Source organism: Eucalyptus grandis, chromosome 3 (genome assembly GCF_016545825.1).
Source record: "Eucalyptus grandis isolate ANBG69807.140 chromosome 3, ASM1654582v1, whole genome shotgun sequence".
NCBI classification, from domain to species: Eukaryota; Viridiplantae; Streptophyta; class Magnoliopsida; order Myrtales; family Myrtaceae; genus Eucalyptus; species Eucalyptus grandis.
In genome coordinates, this window is record NC_052614.1 from 53,683,405 (window position 1) to 53,700,816 (window position 17,412).

Consider the following 17,412-nt stretch of genomic DNA (forward strand, 5'->3'; position numbering starts at 1 on the left):
TCGCGTGCTCTGTCAACTCCATCACTTTTACAACTGGGTCAAGCTGTGTTGCTCTTCATATGGTAAAGGAATCCCGCACTAGATTTAGTCAAACTTGCCTTATTCTGAAAAATCTAGCTGGTTTCGTTTGACTGGATCTAGCTTTGACCTGTTGAACTGGTCAGAAATTAAATAATAATAATAATAATAATAATAATAATAATAATAATAATAAATAAATAAATAAATAAATAAATAAATAAATAAAAGCTAGATCGTAAAGCCCAATAAAACAATGAGGTAATAAGACAAAAGTAAATTGGGAAAATTTTCAAAAAGAAAATGCGGTGAGCGTGGATCGAACACGCGACCTTCAGATCTTCAGTCTGACGCTCTCCCAACTGAGCTATCCCCGCAGATGGTTTTATAAGTGACTACACTTTAGGTATTATTATCATACTAGCATTCAAATCGTTTTCTATCGACTGTCGGGACAATGATCAGCACTTTCAAGATCGTATTTATCTCGGAATCATGGTTTACACATTATCCTAATATAAATGCTACGGCTACTTATACAACACGATGAGAATCCGAGAAGGACTTATCTAGAAACGCAATCTTATGAAAGGACTCGGAAATTGCCGGATTTGCTCCTACATGAGCAAATTGTTGGAAAAAAGGGTCCAAAATGGCATTTTTTTTAAACCCAATTATTATTATTATTATTATTTTCTTTTATCATTCATTCATCCATTCTAGAATGACAGGAAAATTTTTAGAATTGCCAAAGAGATCTCTAGAGTTTCTCCAGACCCAAGATCGGTTATGACCCACTGAGGCCCACAGTGCACAGTGCTGCGGGGCTGATCCAGTGGGTTCGGCTCCCCCATTGGTAATTAATCGGCACACGAGTTCAAAATCATCCAAAGAAATTCCAGGGAAATACGTAACTGAGGAGTTCTCAAGGGGAGAAGTTCCAGAGAAATTCATGAAGAAAATCAGTAGCTATGGACCATACTCCATCATCCCCAATCATCCGTCTTAGGGTCTATTTAGTAAGGCTCTTTCGAAGTTTTCCTTTATTTTTTTTCAGGCGGATCTTGCAAGCACATGGGATTTAGGACGGAATTGACCTTTTGTATAATAAATTTAGAACTTTATGAATCCCGATCTTATCAACAAAATTAAAATGACTTTTTTTTGTATTTCCAAATTCGAAGGAATCAAATCCAACAAGGAGCAATGGTTTCTTTCCTACTGTCTCCCGAATCGGAGCCACTGTATGATGGGCTTCAGCTAAAGCGTGGGTTTCGCACTCAAATGCGGACCAAAGGAATAAAAATAAAGCCCGCGTTCGATGTTCTTTTCGAGGCTCAATTTCAATGAGAGGATGAAGCCCCCATAGGACCACATTTCTCTCTTCGTCTCTCATCCCACTCATCTCATGGCCCGATAGCCTCCAACCATTGGACAGCTAAGATCCCTTTAGCATGCACTCGGATTCACCTTAACCTGGCTTCGATACCAATTTGGGGGTCTCAGCCTCAAAAGACATTTTGAGAGGTGAGGGCAGTTATAAAGCAGGCCAAAGGGCTTCTCCTAAACGATGTGGGACAGCTAAGATTCATTTAGCATGCACCCGGATCAATGTAATCCCTATACTTTTGGTAAATATTCAAATTAGTCATTTGACTATATGAAAATATCAAATAATATCATTCTATTAATATAAGGTGAGGGAATTCATGCAACATTGAATATTTTCATATAGTTTAAAAGTTAGTTTGATTTATAATTCACATTGAACAAATTAAAATTTTATAGATTATATTATACATTGGATTAAATTCATAAATCACATTAAACAAATTAAAATTTCATGAACAAAATTTGATCAAAGTTCATGCACTATTTATATTATTCATAGACACATATATTAGGTCGTTTTGCCAAGTTCATCACTTATTAAAAAAAAAAAAATAGAAAGAAGAAGAAGTCCAATATTAGAAACCAAAAATGTACGCTAAGGTTTTATTTTTTTGGACAATGTACGCTAAGGTTAGAGAATTCGTAAAGAACTATTTTCAATATGTCCGGACGACTCCAAAGAGCCCTCTTTTTTCTCCTTCAAGAAAATGGGTACCGATGTTACCTGCCTCTAGATTTTCTGTTATAATGCCTACATTTCATTACAGGTTGTCCTGTGTACGACCCAGACAAAATTTCAAAATTCGAGCCAATCGGAAAAACGACAGACATTCGACCTCGTGACTTTGTTAAAACGAGACGACACTTTCATGGCCCGGTTATAAATGTCGAAACCTCGGAAGACTCGGGTCAACAGAATTAGGTGCCATTATCACTCCCGTGAAGCTTACTCAAGATGACGTGAGCTTGGGCTTTTCCCTAGGGGGTTTCGTCAGCTTGTCATAGCCAGTTAATCACATGCTTAGGCTGCAACTGCCCCTTTGAATCTTTACGTGTCTTGTCGGATAACGAGCGATTCTCGGACAAAATGCTTTGTCCCAACGGATAGCGAACGTGACGTGCTTCCCGTCTCATCTATGGCTTCAATTCTGTTCTCGTTTGCTTCGTGCTTTTCCAAAAAGATGAGCGAAAAGTGAGAGCTCACCGGATGATCCACCGCGCATGAGCATCCAAAAGGTTCTGCTTCCGCTCATGTCGTGTACATGTTGGCGCGGACAATGCGACCTCTTTTTGCTTGAAATCGATGTGAGATACAAAATTAATCGTAAATTTATACGTTCTAATCAAGTAGTGGGTACTCTTTACTTTTGTAAACCGTTATTCATTAAGAGATACAATGGATGGGATGAGTGGAAACCCAATAAGAGGAGCTGTTTGATCACAAAGTAACTCTGAAAACATCTTACTAAAAAGGCATTGTGCCGTCTTGGAGTTGTCGAGTAATTTGAGCAGGAAATTCTCTTTTTTTCAAGATGGCTCAATCTCACCAGAAACACATAATAAGGGTGCGTTTGGAAAAAAATTTGGAGAAAGGTTTTAGGAAAATGTAAATACCTTTGAGTTAAATGTATTTTTAAAATGCAAATTGTGTTTGGTAAATTATAGTTTAAAAGCCCTTTGTAAGTATCTTTGAGTAAAATGGTGTTTGGAGGATTACACATTTACAAAGAACTTTGGTGATTAACAAAAAATTATAAAAAAAATAAAAAAATTCACCGACTAAGTAGGCGTGGTCGGCGATCTCGGGATCGGGCGACCTCCAACAAGGGTCGCCCGACCTAGATCTAGGTCCGTCTGAGGTCGCGCGACCTCGCCGCGACCGACACGACCCGGATCCGGGTCGCGCCGAGGTCACGCGACCAAATCGGGTCGCGGGTGGTCGCTCGACCTTCGACGACTAGATCCGGTCGCCCGACCTCCGCACCACCAAATTTGGTCGCGGCGACGTGACTCGCCGGGTCGTGCGACAAGCGGTGCGGTCGTCGCGACCTCGCCGACCTCGCCCATGACTCGCCGGCCTCTCAAGCTCGTCTACGCCGCTGGAGAAGAAGATGAATAGTAACACGAGCATTTCGAAAATGCTAAAAGCCCAAGGCAGCCTAGGACCTGCCTTGGGCTTTTGGAATGCCAGCATTCCTTGAAGGCAAGTTTCAATGGGTGTTCCCAAACACTCAATATTTCAAAGAACGCGCTTTTAGACTCCAGGGCTTTCCAAAGTGGTTAAATGGAATTTTGCAAGTATAAAGTAAAGTAAATGAATTTATGGCATTGTTAGAATCATGGAATTTCAAAATACATCCATCTTAACTCGAAAGCTCTATATCCATCTAAACTCGAAAACTTAAAATCAGCGCGTACCAGATAATTGGTAACAACCATAAAGTGTTACGCCGCGCGGACGCTTAGAATGGGAACTTTTCTAGCAGGCATGCATAGAAAAAGGCGCGCTGCTTTTCGGTCCCGGTTGATGACGACGAGGACGAGGCGAGGAGCCGTCAATTTCCGTTCGGATGGTGGAGAGAGAGAGAGAGAGAAGCGCGTGCGCCGTGGGGGGATGATGGGGCGGTGCTACCCCACTCGTGGCAGTGGGGAGTTGGAGGAGGAGGAGGAGGAGGGTGTACAGTACAGTGGCGTGACCTGGCTTCCACTCCTTCCACCACCCCCGCATAACAGAAAGTCCCTCCCCTCCCCGGCACTGACCAGCGGGACCCACGCCATCGCGTCGCGCCACCTCGAGCTCCCTCACGAGTCAGTCAATCTCCCTCTCTCTTTTTTCCCCCCGCAATTGTAGCTCCGTGATTAGGAGTGTCCTCTTCTTCTTCCTTCGCCGTCGAAGCTGGGGGGAGTCGTCATCCCATGTTCGCTCGCGCTTGACTTCACGCGCCCCTCGTCCGCGGTCTCTCGCGCTTGACTTCGCGCGTTTTCACCCCCCTCCTCGGCTCACGCGCGCCATCCTCCATGCACGAACTGCCCCACTCGTGGAAGCGGTAACGGACATGGCCCTCTTCGCTCCCGCGGGCTCCCCGTCCTCCGTCGCAAGCCAGCCTCGGCCGCCGCCGGCGCCGGTGGCGAAGCCGCCGGAAGTCGCCTCGGCCCCCGCCACGACGGCGACGACGGCCTCGCCGCCGCCTCCTCCTCCTCCTCCGCCGCCGCCGCTCGCCCCCCGCTTGCCCCCGCATTGCCTCCTCCGGCCCCGCCGCCTTCCTCCACCCCGACCCCGACCGCGGCCTCCCCTCCGCCCCCGCCCCCGGCGGCGGCGGCTGCTCCGTCCACTCCGCCCGTTCCTCCTCCGTCCCCGGCGAAGCCGAATTCGACCGTGACGCCGCCAGCTCCGCCTCCTAGTTCTGCTGCAGCTCCTCCTCCTGCGTCCGCGCCGCCGCCCGAAGCTCCGACCGCTTCTCCGCCTCCGCCGGAGGTTCCGACCACTCCTGCCACTCCTCGGACAACGCCAACGCCGTCGTTGCCACCTGCGCCCGCGGCCCCGTCAAAGTCTTCGTCGCCGCCGGAAACTCCTCCGCCATCGCCAGAGAAGCCGAACGCGCCACCGCCATCCGCGCCAATTCCCGCCACTCCTTCTCCTACTGAAGAAGCTCGGCCGCCTCCTGCAGAAACTCCAGCACCACTGTCGCCGGCGGAACGTCCGCAATCTCCGGCGACGCCATCAGCAGTCCCGCCTGCGAACCGTTCGAGTGATTTTACGCCGCCGAGCTTGGCTTCACCAGAGCCACCTCCTCTAACCCCTCCCGTTACGCCTCCTCCGGCTCCGCCAGTGAATTCGACCGCCACACCGCCGGTGGCCGTTGGAGGTCAAGCGGGTCAACTTCCGGAAACGGCGTCTCACGTACCGACAGGGTTGATCGCTGGGGCAGCCATGGGTGGGGTGGCTCTGATGGTGATGCTTGGGATTCTCTTGTTCGTTTGTTTAAAATGCAAGAGAAAGCAAGGACCCACCGCTGGGAAAGTTGGTTACGGATCGTATTCCTCCTGCTCAAAAGGTGAATTTTATTTGATCTCATCAGCTAAATAATCCGCAGGATTTGATTTAAGCAGTGCTTGTGCATGAGTGAGACCGACCACCGTCTCTGCATTTTCATGGGATTTGTCTGAAATCGATGTATCACTGTGTGTTCCTGTATGTTGCTGGTGATAAGCTTTCATATTGCAATCTTTTGTGCCCGCCAACGACTCGGGAGAATCGAGTGCTTGGTTATGTTGATACACGAGAGAATGATGTTTTCTGCTGATGGCTATTGTAGAAACCAATACTTCAAGTCTTACTTATCCCGCTCGCGCAGAGTGGCTTAGAACTCGACATTATTTAACCGAATTCATAGTTAGGAAATCATGTAAATGAGACATGCTGCGTCTCTACACACCCATGTCATATCAATGACATCATCCTTATATTAGGCAGTTCTTGAAAAGTTGAACTTCTAATTCGTTTTCTGATCCAATTTTACTGCTTGATCTGGGAAGTATATGCTCATTCATTCTACCATTCAGCCATATTTCACCTTATTGAAATCAATTAATCCTTGGTTTGCATTACTAGATGATGTTTGTGCTGCTCCTCCTCGAGGTTTTCAGCATCCAAGTGGGAATGTTCAGCCCCAGTCAAGGGCTCATATCATTGCCGTGCCACCAAAGGCCTTGGCCATTGCCCCACCTAATCTTGTGAGCGGCAATGGAGGTTCCGGTACTGCTAACTGGGCGCCTGAGTTACATCCGCCCCTCGTGGCTTCCTTGAGCCTCTCGAGAGGCACTTTCACGTATGGTGAATTAGTTGAAGCAACTGATAGCTTCTCTGAGGCAAACCTTCTCGGGGAAGGCGGTTTTGGCTATGTCCACAAGGGAGTCCTTCCAAATGGGAAAGAAATTGCTGTTAAGCAGTTAAGGATTGGAAGCCACCAGGGAGAACGGGAATTTCAAGCTGAGCTTGATATCATCAACCGTGTGCATCACAAACATCTTGTTACGTTGCTTGGATACTGCATAACTGGGGCAGGGAGGTTTCTGGTTTATGAGTTTGTTCCCAACAACACTCTAGAATTTCACTTACACGGTATGTTCAATTTCTTTGAATGCTTAGTGTCATGTTCTGACTCTGCACCAACTTAATTTATATACAAATGAAACTGAGATTATGCCTTGCAGGAAATGGGCGGCCTGTTCTTGATTGGAGAACCCGAGTAAAAATTGCAGTAGGAACTGCAAAAGGACTGGCCTATCTCCAAGAGGACTGTGAGTGTTCTTCTAGATTTGTTACTAATGTTATCCCCTCATCTCTACCTTGATCTGCACGGTCACTGTACATATCTGATCCTATTACAATTGAGTTTGCCTGGAATTGGATATGAATTTTCTGAAAATCAAGCTCTCTCTCTCTTTTCTTTTTTTTTTCCAGGTAGCCCAACAATCATTCATCGCGATATAAAGGCAGCCAATATTCTTCTTGACTTTAATTTTGAGGCAAAGGTACAGTTTTTGCAACTGCTTTGTCCAAACCTTTTTGTTTATTCACAAGGATATTTTGCTTGGCCTGTAAAGTTTGAAGTAGATGAGTTTTTACTGACTACTACTTTTTCCTGATGAAATTTTTATCTGCAGGTTTCTGATTTTGGGCTTGCCAAGTTCTTTTCTAATAGTACTGCTAACGTTTCTCATATTTCCACCAGAGTGGTAGGAACTTTTGGGTAAGACCTGCTCTTGTGTTGTATGCTACACATGGTCATTGAGAGTAATGCTCACAACCCTCATATTTCCATCAATGAAACTTTTGGAGAAATCTCTGTTTCGTATGGCGAAATATGGCTGTACAATTTTGCTTTTATAACCAGTTTTAGTTTTAGATCCATAAGAATGTGATGGCACAACTCGCTTGGACAATTTGGGGCCAAAAATGCCTTATTGGTCTTGCATGTGCCTCCTCTCAGAAGATGGAAAATTTCGATTTTACCTAATAGCACAAGTGCTACTGATTTGCCATACCAGGTGGCTTAATCGAGTGAATAAGCCATGACGTACTCTAGTTCATTTTACTAACTTTTTTCTTGCACTTTCTGATGTAATTATTGTCTGATTGTGCCCTCGTCACTCATCTCTTGGCCAAGTGATGGCTTCCGCTCATTTTTGCCTTCCTCATAATACAACATACTGATAAATTTTCCCAGGTACCTGGCCCCTGAGTATGCATCAAGTGGTAAATTGACAGAAAAGTCAGATGTATATTCATTCGGCGTCTTGCTTTTAGAGCTTATCACTGGAAGTCCACCTATTATGAGAACAGAGTCATCGACAAATGAGGGCAAGGGTTGGTCGAATGGGTTAGTTTGTGTTTCTGATATATGCCCTTCTCAATGTACTTTTCTGCATGAGCAATACATTTGATGAGAGGAATGTCAAGCATTATAGGTGCCGATAGCTATTTCCATCACTTGATTAAATGGACTTAAGTGGGTCACTTTGATTTCAGGCCAGACCTTTACTTAACCAAGCTAGCGAGACCGGCAAAATGGACAAAATTGTTGATCCAAGATTGCAGAATAATTTTGATTCCAACGAGATGTTGAGCATGATTGGATGTGCTGCTGCTTGTGTGCGTCATTCAGCGTGGCTCCGGCCAAGAATGAGCCAGGTAATTACAACTTCACGATTGTTGCTCGACCTGCATGGGGCATAGTCCATCAGCTGGTAGAATCGAACCCCACTTAATCTTGTTTCACAACACAACGACCTTTTTTGCCCTTAAAGATCTGAGATCATTTGATCCCTCATGACCAATCCAAAATGATGCAAGACTTGTGCAAAACCCGAGGATCCCATGCTTTATGGCCTTCTAAGAGTAAGAATTTCTCGCAATATGCAACATCCAGTATCTTCCCTGTCAACATCGAGGTTAATTGTGCTTTAAGGGGTAAGCAAGTTTTAAAAACATCTGTATTGAGTCACTCCTGAAAGAAGCATGTGCTATCGATTCAAAACATCCTGGCTCTAGTTCACATTGCCATGACTTTCTGGGACATTGCTTGATGTAGTGTCAACCACCACCAACCATTAGAGCCGTAATAATTTTAGGGTACATACGTTTTAGAACAAGTGGCTATAATTAGGGGCAAAAATGGAACTGTGATTGGTAATTGGCAGAATAAATTGCATCAGTTTGCCCTGTGTTTAATCTTCTGAATCCTGTCAAATGAAATTTCCGAAAGCAGATAGTTTGCGCGTTGGAAGGAGAAGGATCTCTAGCAGATCTAGATGAAGGAGTCAGACCAGGTCAAAGCAAAGTTTACAGTTCTTCAGAAATGAGGAAATTTTCTATGATACTGGGGAGTCGCGAAGACGGCAATAGTCGACAAAGTGATAACACCAGTGAATATGGTCTTTACCCTTCTTGTTCAAGCAGTGAAACCCATAGCCGATAAGGCATGTACAGCGAAGACAAAGGGAAGCTTCAAACTTCTTGCCCAACTGAAGTTATCAAAACCTTTTTATTCTTCTCTCCCTGTTTTTTTTTTCCTCTTCGGATGATCACTCCTGAAATTCCTGTTGAGGAATTGTTTGAAGATCGGACCCCTCGATGATAGGTACTTTCCTCACTGCTGATTCTTTCCTAACACGTTTCCGATTTTTGTAACATGTGAAAGTCTTCTCCGTCAAGATGATCTAACAAAGCCTGTATCTACTGCATTCTCATTTATAATGTAAGAGCTCTGAATTCAGCAAATGAGTTCGTTGGTGATCACGTTTATACTTCTGCAAATAGGATGATGCATCCAATCATTTTTCATGCTAATTTATCAGCCAACAGGAGAAACTCTTCAATGGCCAAGCAAGAATTTGCCAGCCGATAGGGACCATTAACTGCACCTTACTGGCAAAGAATGATATCAAATTTACCAGGAGAAAAAGCCTACTTATCAAAAGCCGTAGGGCAACATTCTGAGATACCATTCAGATTAGAAAGAACATATAACGCGTGTCATCCCTCCAAATTGAAAGCAGTCCAAACATTGTGTCCTGTAAAGTCTCTACTCTCCCAGGTCTAGGTAATGACTCTAGTCACAAGCTTGGTATCAATATTATTATAAAAAAATAAAATAAATAAAAAAATCGAAGAAAGAAGCATCAAGATGGAACCAGGCAAGAGAAATTTAATTTCCTTTCACCTACAGAAGAAAATCCAACAGCTCGTTTAACTCTTCTAGGAAATTCACTTTTTTTAGCTGATAATTCTCAGCATGTCGTGGAAGTGGAACAACACAACTGTTCTTAGCCTGGAAAAATCGATTCCATCAACCACGATGAGATAAAATAAATGAAGAACAGAGTAAATCAGCAAAGTGCCCTCCAATGAAAGAATTTTGAAAGTTTCACGGAATGACAACGATACATATTATACCAACTTCTCCTCACAACTCCACGATGATTCATTCCCGTCAATCACGAGTTCCAACTCTCAATATACAAGTTGGCATTTCGGATTTTTCTGCTTAACACCTACGTATCTGTTGAAAGAAGGAACAGGAAAAATGTCTCGAATGGCAATTATCCATCTTTGTCTTTCTCTTTAGTTAATGGTATCAAAGACTTCAACCACTCTTTCCACGGAGCATCCTCTTGTTGCTCCATCCATGACAAGAAGCAGCTATCTAACAAGCAGAAGAAATTGACATAGAGGAGTTGATACCTAACGGGTATAAATCGGAAATTAGCCACTTGAAGAATGGGCCAGAAGGCTCCCTCCAGAATCAGGGCAGGAAGAAAATCCCTCTTGACATCTTCTTTAACTTGAGGTACACTCTTTCCGGCAGATAGACCCATGTATGAGAAGAAGACGAGTAGATCCAATGGCCCAAAGAGGAACCCGTCAATTGCTACTTTGGCAGAGACAAACCGCAAAGAGTTAGGTTGCATTTGAAGTCGCAACCTTATAAACCGGTCCAAGCCTTCATACCTGCATGCAGGTATCATGAGACAAAAGAGAACTTTTAACAACATTCTATGCACAATATTCAACTGGAAGCGCAACACATGTGCCTCGCCATGCCGACTCAGGGGGATCGCCCTTTTGCCACTGCCCGGCTAACAGGAAGCACATCAAAATATAAGCTAATTGATTCTTTAGACAAGTGAAATTAAGCTACTCAAGTGAGTACCAGAAATGGCCAACTGGTCCAACGAATCCAAAGCCAAAGAGGCTGGTAGTTGCCACTCTCCTCCAATTGATCTTCAATTCCTTTTCTTCATCCTGATAAAAAAAGAAAACCCCAACATTTAGCGATCCTTTGTCTAGCAGTCACAAGATGTTGTCTATCCCAATAAATTCATATATCTAGCATTGCGCCCCAGGCCAATATGATTCTTGTTACATCACTGTGTTCTTCACGGATGACTCCAATTTGCCAAACCTCTGCATATCGCAATGGAGAAGTCACACGTAGTTCCAGTGATAATAGAAACAGCACCGCAGCAACTTTGCTAGTTGCTGGTCATCTCAATCCTCCCTTAAACACTACATCAACACAACACTCAACAGCCTTTTCTGACATGCGCTTTCTCCAGGAGACACGGATGGCTCAGGCATATTTTCCATTCGCACATGCCGACTCGTATGTCGATCAAGATACCACAAGGCCCAACACGTCAACATGACATGGAACAAACACCAACTTCACCAACAGCAATATACTGTGTGTATGGCCCCGGTTAACTCCCAAGAAGGCCGTAGTATCATGGAACCAAATGCAAGGAGAGGTAATACATGCTTGTGCAAGGAATTAATTCATTTATGCACATGGTTACATCCAATTACATTTCCAACGAAAGTAGCGATGAATCCAAATAAATTAGCACAATGACCAAACAATGACCAAATAAACAGCACCCTGGAACGGTATTTGACATGCCCAAGTAGCTCATTGCAGGAGATTAATGGAATGAAGTTTAAGCTTTTACCCACGACGCCGGGATGAAACATGTCGGAACCCATGTGTGCAAAGGCCATTTCTCGCAAATTTTTACAAAACACAAGATCAAAACAAACGACCACGACCACAATTGCAAGGGATCCATAAATAAAAAGTCGTCATTTTTCACGGCCAGCGATGATTCACCTGAAGATGATGGTGCCTCTTCTTGGCCGTGGAGTGAGTGATGGCCTGGGCAGCGACGTCGCCGAACCCCCAGATCAGGCCGGAGCTGATGATCTGGGTCTTCACGGGATGATCGCGCAAGCAATTCTGGTACCATTTCCACAGCCTCGACATTTCTCCTTCGGATCAAAGCTAGCTCTACCCAAGAGACAGGATCAAGATCATGATGATGGGTCGCGAAGGGTCATCGCCTATCGATTAGGATCGCACTTTGCAGACGGAATTACGGCCCGGAAGAACATACTGCATCTTCTGTAAATGGTTCGTCTCCGACTTTGAATCCAGGGAAAGTTTTCGCTTCTTCCACGATTCGAGCTCGCCTTTGATTTCGGGGATCGTCACCTCGGATTTTCCAAATCAAGAAATGAGTTTTGATAGCCCAATGAGAAAGCCCAATGATAGAGACGAGCCCAAATTTCTCATTGCCGGCGAGATGTGTTGCGTTCGATTCCTTGATCTACGAAACTTTTACGCTGGATAAAACTTTCGATCATATTCGGCATTTAGAGCAACATGAAATCCGGAGACGACCGATTATAGCCCGGATAAAAAAATCACACTTATTAAGGGGTAGAATAGATCTGGATAGGATATGTAAAATTTAGAAAAAAAAAAATTCAAAAAAATTCAAAAAAATTTAGAATATTGACAAAAGCTTCCCCGATCTTGCAAATTTTGCACTCTCTTTCCGTCATCTCTCTCCCTCTTCTTCTTCGACTTGTTTCTGCTCTGTTCACCTTCACCACACACCTACCATTACATGAAGACAAGAAAGCAAGGTTTTGATTTTGGTCTGGATTTTCCACCCCTACCGAAGAGAAGTTGGGGAGAATCCACCATATATGGGAGACCCTCCTTGTTGGTGTCTTTAATTCCTCTTTCTTATTTTTACTATTCTTATCATGGCCTTCAAAATTTTGGTTGCAAATTGACATCTTGACTTGCTAAAGATGTAATTACCATCGATGAAGGTTGGTGTCGATGGATTTAGAGATGAAGAGACCTTCTCTCATGGTAGCCTGGACACGAGGCGGTTTTGCTCGTTGAATAGGCCATGGGAGAGAGGAGCTTCCTCCTATCGTCAGCGAAACAGTGAAGGCCTGAAGATTGGAGACGGTACAAAGAGGGAGATTTTGAAGATTTTTAAAGATTTTTAAAAATATTCTATCCAATTACATCAAACACAGGATAGGATTTTTTACAATCCAAAAGGATATTGAAAGGATTTTAAATCCTACCTTCTCATATCCTATACCAATTCAAATTCAAACAACCAAACGCAACCTTAGAGATTTTCGATGAGCTGATCTGGGAGAACTCTGGTGTGGCTGTATGAAAAATTTCGGACCCAAATGGTGGGTTGGGCCAAGATAGTGCTCGAGTCAAGATCGAGCATGAAATGCCAGTTGATGCTTACCTAGGACAAGTTCAAAAAGTTCAAGCAAACAACTTCGTTAGCATTTTTTCGTTCAATGGAGTTTATTTTACTCTTAGTCCTACCAAGTCAAGATTATGTTTTCCCTGTATCAAAGCCTATTCTTACGATGTTTGAGCAAATAATCACGTTATTTTTGATTTTTAAGAATTAAGATTACTTTTACGTTAAAATCAATCGTGTAGGTGTAGTTGTATACGCTCCACACTTAAAATCAGTTTAAGTGATGCTTTAGTGTTAAAAGTAAAAAAAAAAAAAAAAGTTAATGGCGAGAAAATTAACAAATGGATTTTTTAAAGAAAAGTTAGAATATAGTAAATAAGGAATAGTAAACTTGCCGAGGAGAAACTAGAGGGAAGATGGAGGACAGCGTGGGGGCAATATCTCCAAATTTCAGGTCAGCCGCATCCTTTTTCCCTTATCCCTTTTCTCTCGTCCTCAATCTCTTTTCCCATTTGTGGATAATATTTTCTATTGATCGACGGATTTTTCGCATTTCCTTTTTAAATTTTGACGTTTTCTTTTTCCCCTTCATATAACAGCGGCCCGATCGGACGATGCTTTCCGAAGTTCCTGGACTTCTTTCCTGACCGCTCCAGACCCGCAAACCAAAAGGGTACGACACTCGACAGTCCTGTTCTTTGTCTTCATCTTTTTCCTCTGCAATTTCTGCGCGCTTGGTTTCTTGAATGTCATTGTTCTGGTCGATGTTAAAGGTGGGATTTTTTCTTGGATATTATTCGTGGGTATTAGTTTTTCTTGCTGTTCATTTCGCTTGAGGAGTGGTGAGACTTCAGGCACGAGAGGATCAGATGTTTTTGCTGACTTGGGAGCTTAAGCTGCGTTTCTTGGTTCGTGGGTTATTGAAAAGGAGGATCCTTTTTGGGGGGATACTAGACGATCCCTGACTTTGTGTGTACTTCGTGGCGAAAAACTCTGCAACCTTTCGACATTCATGGGTTCTGAAGGGCTTTTTGGATGTGTTTTGTGCTTGGTGTCATGAGGGGTATTGAGATGAGAATGGAATCGCCATTTCCACTCTTATGTTCGATTCCGAGAAAGGAATGATGTGAAATTTGCTTTTCTTTAGTTAATGGATCGTACTGAGTTAAGTAAGGCTGTCAAAATGTAATGAAACACGTATGATTTCCACCTGTTTGAAGACTTGCCCCATTTCGGTACAAACGGGATTGAGCTTCCCATTTGCAATACCTATTCCAGCCTCGAACATTGTGATCAACCATGATTAATGTAGTAAATATCTGCATCACTGCTAATCCTTTTTCCATGCAATTCTGGTACTTCAAGGTTGATAGGCATATATAGGACTGACCATATGGAGGAATCCACCAGACATGGAGCTCTTGTGTTCACAGATGAAGATAAGTTTGGACCTTCCAGCACAAAGAAAGCACCTGCTCAAGAATTACTTACGAAGAAGGTATACATTCAATCCTGAAAATGGATAATCTTATTCATGATATTCCAATTTCTTTGGCTTTGTTTAAGAGCTGAATGTGCAACCTGTTCTGGTCATTAAATAAGTAGCCGTGGTCGTATCAAGCTGCATGTAATATCTCTTTCAAATTTCATATGCTCGAGATTATCTTCAAGAAAGAACTAGCATTCAGTAGAGCTTAAACCTACAGGTTTCTGACAATATGAAAGAATAACTTAAATATAAACATAAGCATGATTTAACGTATTGTTTCTCTATTCATATTAAAATATGTATTCTGTTCAGCTTTTCTTTTCTTAAAATTCCTGCTTTTTAATGCAATTATATTGCATTTTACTTCCTTCTATGTTTTTATGTGGAAGGAAAATTATTAAGCTAACGAGGACCATGTTTTGCAGTCTGAAAGTCCCCAGAGTGAAATCTGCTGTTTAGATTGCAAGAACAAAAATAGTTGCCGAACTGTGTGCTCAAGGACAAAAATGATGCACATTCTTGTAGAAAGGGGAAAACCTCAACAAGCTGAGTCCATCTTCAGAAATCTCATTGAAGGAGGGCATAAACCTTCTCTAATATCTTACACGACCCTGCTCGCTGCATTGACTATTCAGAAGCGTTTTGATTCCATACACTCAATCATCATGCAAGTGGAAGAGAATGAAATGAAGCCCGACTCAATCTTTTTCAATGCTGTTATTAATGCTTTCTCAGAATCTGGGAATATGGAGGAGGCAATGGAGGCCTTGCATAAGATGAAGGCGAGTGGAATAAGACCCACTACCAGCACTTATTACACATTAGTCAAAGGGTTTGGCATTTCTGGGAAGCCTGAAGAATCTATGAAACTTCTGGACCTGATGTCCCAAGAGGGAAAAGTGAAACCTAATGTAAGAACATATAACGTCTTAGTCAGAGCATGGTGCAGTAAGAAGAACATCACTGAGGCATGGAATGTAGTTAACAAAATGGTGGCCTCTAATATGCAACCTGATGTTGTTACTTACAACACTATAGCCACCTCATATGCTCAGAACGAAGAGACGGAAAAGGCTGAAGATCTAATCCTAGAGATGCAGAAAAATAACATGGAGCCAAATGAAAGAACTTGTGGCATCATCATAACTGGTTATTGTAAGGAAGGCAAAATGAAGAAGGCTTTGAGTTTCGCTTACAGGATGAAGGATCTTGGAATGCATCCCAATCTTGTTCTTTTTAATTCTCTAGTCAGAGGCTTTGTTGAAATTATGGACAGAGATGGTGTTGATGAGGTGAGTATAAGCTCGTTGTTTTTTGAAGTCTCTAATCAAATGCTTGTACTACATAATGGCTCCTAGGTGATGATATATGCCGTACACTCACATAAAAATTCTGAAAAAGAAAAATTAGTATCTTATTCTAGCTGGTTTTCAAGAAGAGGATCACTGGTCAATTTATTGGACACTAGTTTCTTGAGGAAGTTTCTATTTTGATGAATTTATTTGACAGTAATTTCTGAAGGAAGTTTTGTTTACGTTTTATGAACTAATTCGTTCGCTTTTGGCAGTTCATCATTACCTACCCTCAATACCGTCTCTATGCTTTTTGACTAAAAAATCCATGTCCACACTTTAACGTAGTTTCTTTTTTTGCTTGGTTATCAAATAGACATTATTCATTATTGTCATCAGGACTGTGATATAATGGTAACATTATGGTTATCTGCCAGCTTTTGATTTTTCATGAATCTGGTCTGGCTTTTTCTTTTTTGGTTCCTCCCTGATGGAAAAGTAGATTTGATCCATAGATGGGCATCATTACAGGTTTTGAAGTTGATGAATAAATTCGGGGTCAAACCAGATGTTGTGACATATAGCACCATCATGAATGCGTGGAGCACGGCAGGATACATGGACAAGTGTGAGGAGATCTTTGATGACATGGTGAAGGCTGGCATACAACCTGATGCACATGCATATAGCATATTAGCCAAAGGCTATGTCCGTGCAAAAGAACCTGAAAAGGCAGAAAAGCTCTTAATGGCCATTGTCCATTCGGGATTTCGCCTAAACGTGGTCATCTTCACAACCATCATCAGTGGATGGTGCAGTAATGGAGACATGGACCGTGCAACCAGAGTTTTCAACCATATGTGCGAATATGGGATTTGTCCGAACTTGAAAACTTTCGAGACTCTGATTTGGGGTTACAGAGAAGCGAAGCAACCATGGAAAGCAGAGGAAATCCTCCAGATCATGCAAGAGTTTGACGTTCGGCCTGAAAAATCAACTTTCTTGTCGGTTGCAGAAGCTTGGCAATCTAGTGGACTATCCAAAGAGGCGAAGAGAATACTGGGTACTTTCAAAAGCCTAAAATTGGCCAACGTGAGGATATCAGAGGAAGAGAAACCCGTGAAGAACTTGGAAAGAATTGATCAGAGGGAAAACGAAGGTGCACGGAATTCTCATATCTTACAGATACCCGGCATAGCAGGAAGTCATCGCGTGGGAACCGTTGCAGCCACAAAAAAAAGCCGAATGCTATCAATGGAGAAAGAAACATCATTCGAAGGCACGTTGTTCGCTACAAGACCTATTTATCTTGCTAATACGTGTAAATTCGGGTCGCGTTTGCCGGTCATCTGCCAAAAGCAGTTGCGAGCGGGTATCGGGGCGTGCGCCCAGATCGCTCAACCGTGTACAGTGGTTTTCTTAAACTGATTGACAAGAGATGCTCTACCGTTTTTTACTGATGTAAGTATGTTAAACTGTTGTCCCTCAAGAAGAAATGCAGAGGAAATTCTCCACTGCTCATGGCTTTGGGTTTTGCTCATGCTGTGCTGAAGCAGTGCAGGTTGACCGCTCTTTACTTTTTACCGTTTTAGAATATGACATGGTCAAAGAAATTGTCGGCATGTTACGGCA

General features: G+C 43.0%; 3 protein-coding genes and 1 non-coding gene across 5 annotated transcripts; 2 read left to right on the top strand and 2 right to left on the bottom strand.

The window, feature by feature from the left end:
* Positions 1-322: 322 nt before the first annotated feature.
* On the bottom strand, positions 323-395 carry TRNAF-GAA. The gene has a single exon. It is a non-coding gene; the product is annotated as a tRNA-Phe (tRNA).
* A 4,353-nt stretch (positions 396-4,748) lies between these two features.
* On the top strand, positions 4,749-9,208 carry LOC104439917 (proline-rich receptor-like protein kinase PERK1). The gene is given in 9 exon segments (XM_039310146.1): positions 4,749-5,465; positions 6,023-6,532; positions 6,625-6,711; positions 6,875-6,945; positions 7,078-7,163; positions 7,641-7,773; positions 7,776-7,793; positions 7,943-8,104; positions 8,682-9,208. Coding segments are annotated over 9 exon segments (1,401 nt in total). The 5' UTR covers positions 4,749-5,341; the 3' UTR covers positions 8,892-9,208.
* Positions 9,209-9,666: 458 nt separating this feature from the next.
* LOC104437754 (protein Mpv17) lies at positions 9,667-12,712 on the bottom strand. Its single transcript, XM_010050778.3, has 3 exons — positions 11,583-12,712; positions 10,626-10,717; positions 9,667-10,423 (listed from the first exon to the last, which is right to left on the bottom strand). The coding sequence occupies exons 1-3, from the start codon at positions 11,733-11,735 to the stop codon at positions 10,015-10,017; spliced, it is 654 nt and encodes a 217-aa protein (XP_010049080.2). The 5' UTR covers positions 11,736-12,712; the 3' UTR covers positions 9,667-10,014.
* A 615-nt stretch (positions 12,713-13,327) lies between these two features.
* Positions 13,328-17,412, top strand: LOC104437755 (pentatricopeptide repeat-containing protein At5g25630). 2 transcript variants are annotated; one of them, XM_010050779.3, is made up of 5 exons: positions 13,328-13,453; positions 13,599-13,672; positions 14,365-14,497; positions 14,914-15,780; positions 16,312-17,412. In XM_010050779.3, exons 3-5 carry the CDS (start codon positions 14,393-14,395, stop codon positions 17,206-17,208), a joined length of 1,869 nt encoding a protein of 622 aa, XP_010049081.2. In that variant the 5' UTR covers positions 13,328-13,453; positions 13,599-13,672; positions 14,365-14,392; the 3' UTR covers positions 17,209-17,412. The 2 variants fall into 2 exon arrangements, with proteins under 2 accessions (XP_010049081.2, XP_018726738.2); XM_018871193.2 differs by lacking the exon at positions 13,328-13,453 and having other exon boundaries at positions 13,495-13,672.

Bases quoted from the DNA above. Each gene is read 5' to 3' on its own strand.
- LOC104437754 (XM_010050778.3), bottom strand. From the start codon at position 11,735: ATGTCGAGGCTGTGGAAATGGTACCAGAATTGCTTGCGCGATCATCCC. The intron at 10,718-11,582 runs GTGAATCATCGC...TTTTTTTATCAG, and splicing joins AGAGGCACCATCATCTTCAG to GATGAAGAAAAGGAATTGAA. The intron at 10,424-10,625 runs GTACTCACTTGA...ACCTGCATGCAG, and splicing joins GGACCAGTTGGCCATTTCTG to GTATGAAGGCTTGGACCGGT.
- LOC104437755 (XM_010050779.3), top strand. From the start codon at position 14,393: ATGGAGGAATCCACCAGACATGGAGCTCTTGTGTTCACAGATGAAGAT. The intron at 14,498-14,913 runs GTATACATTCAA...CATGTTTTGCAG, and splicing joins AAGAATTACTTACGAAGAAG to TCTGAAAGTCCCCAGAGTGA. The intron at 15,781-16,311 runs GTGAGTATAAGC...GCATCATTACAG, and splicing joins ACAGAGATGGTGTTGATGAG to GTTTTGAAGTTGATGAATAA.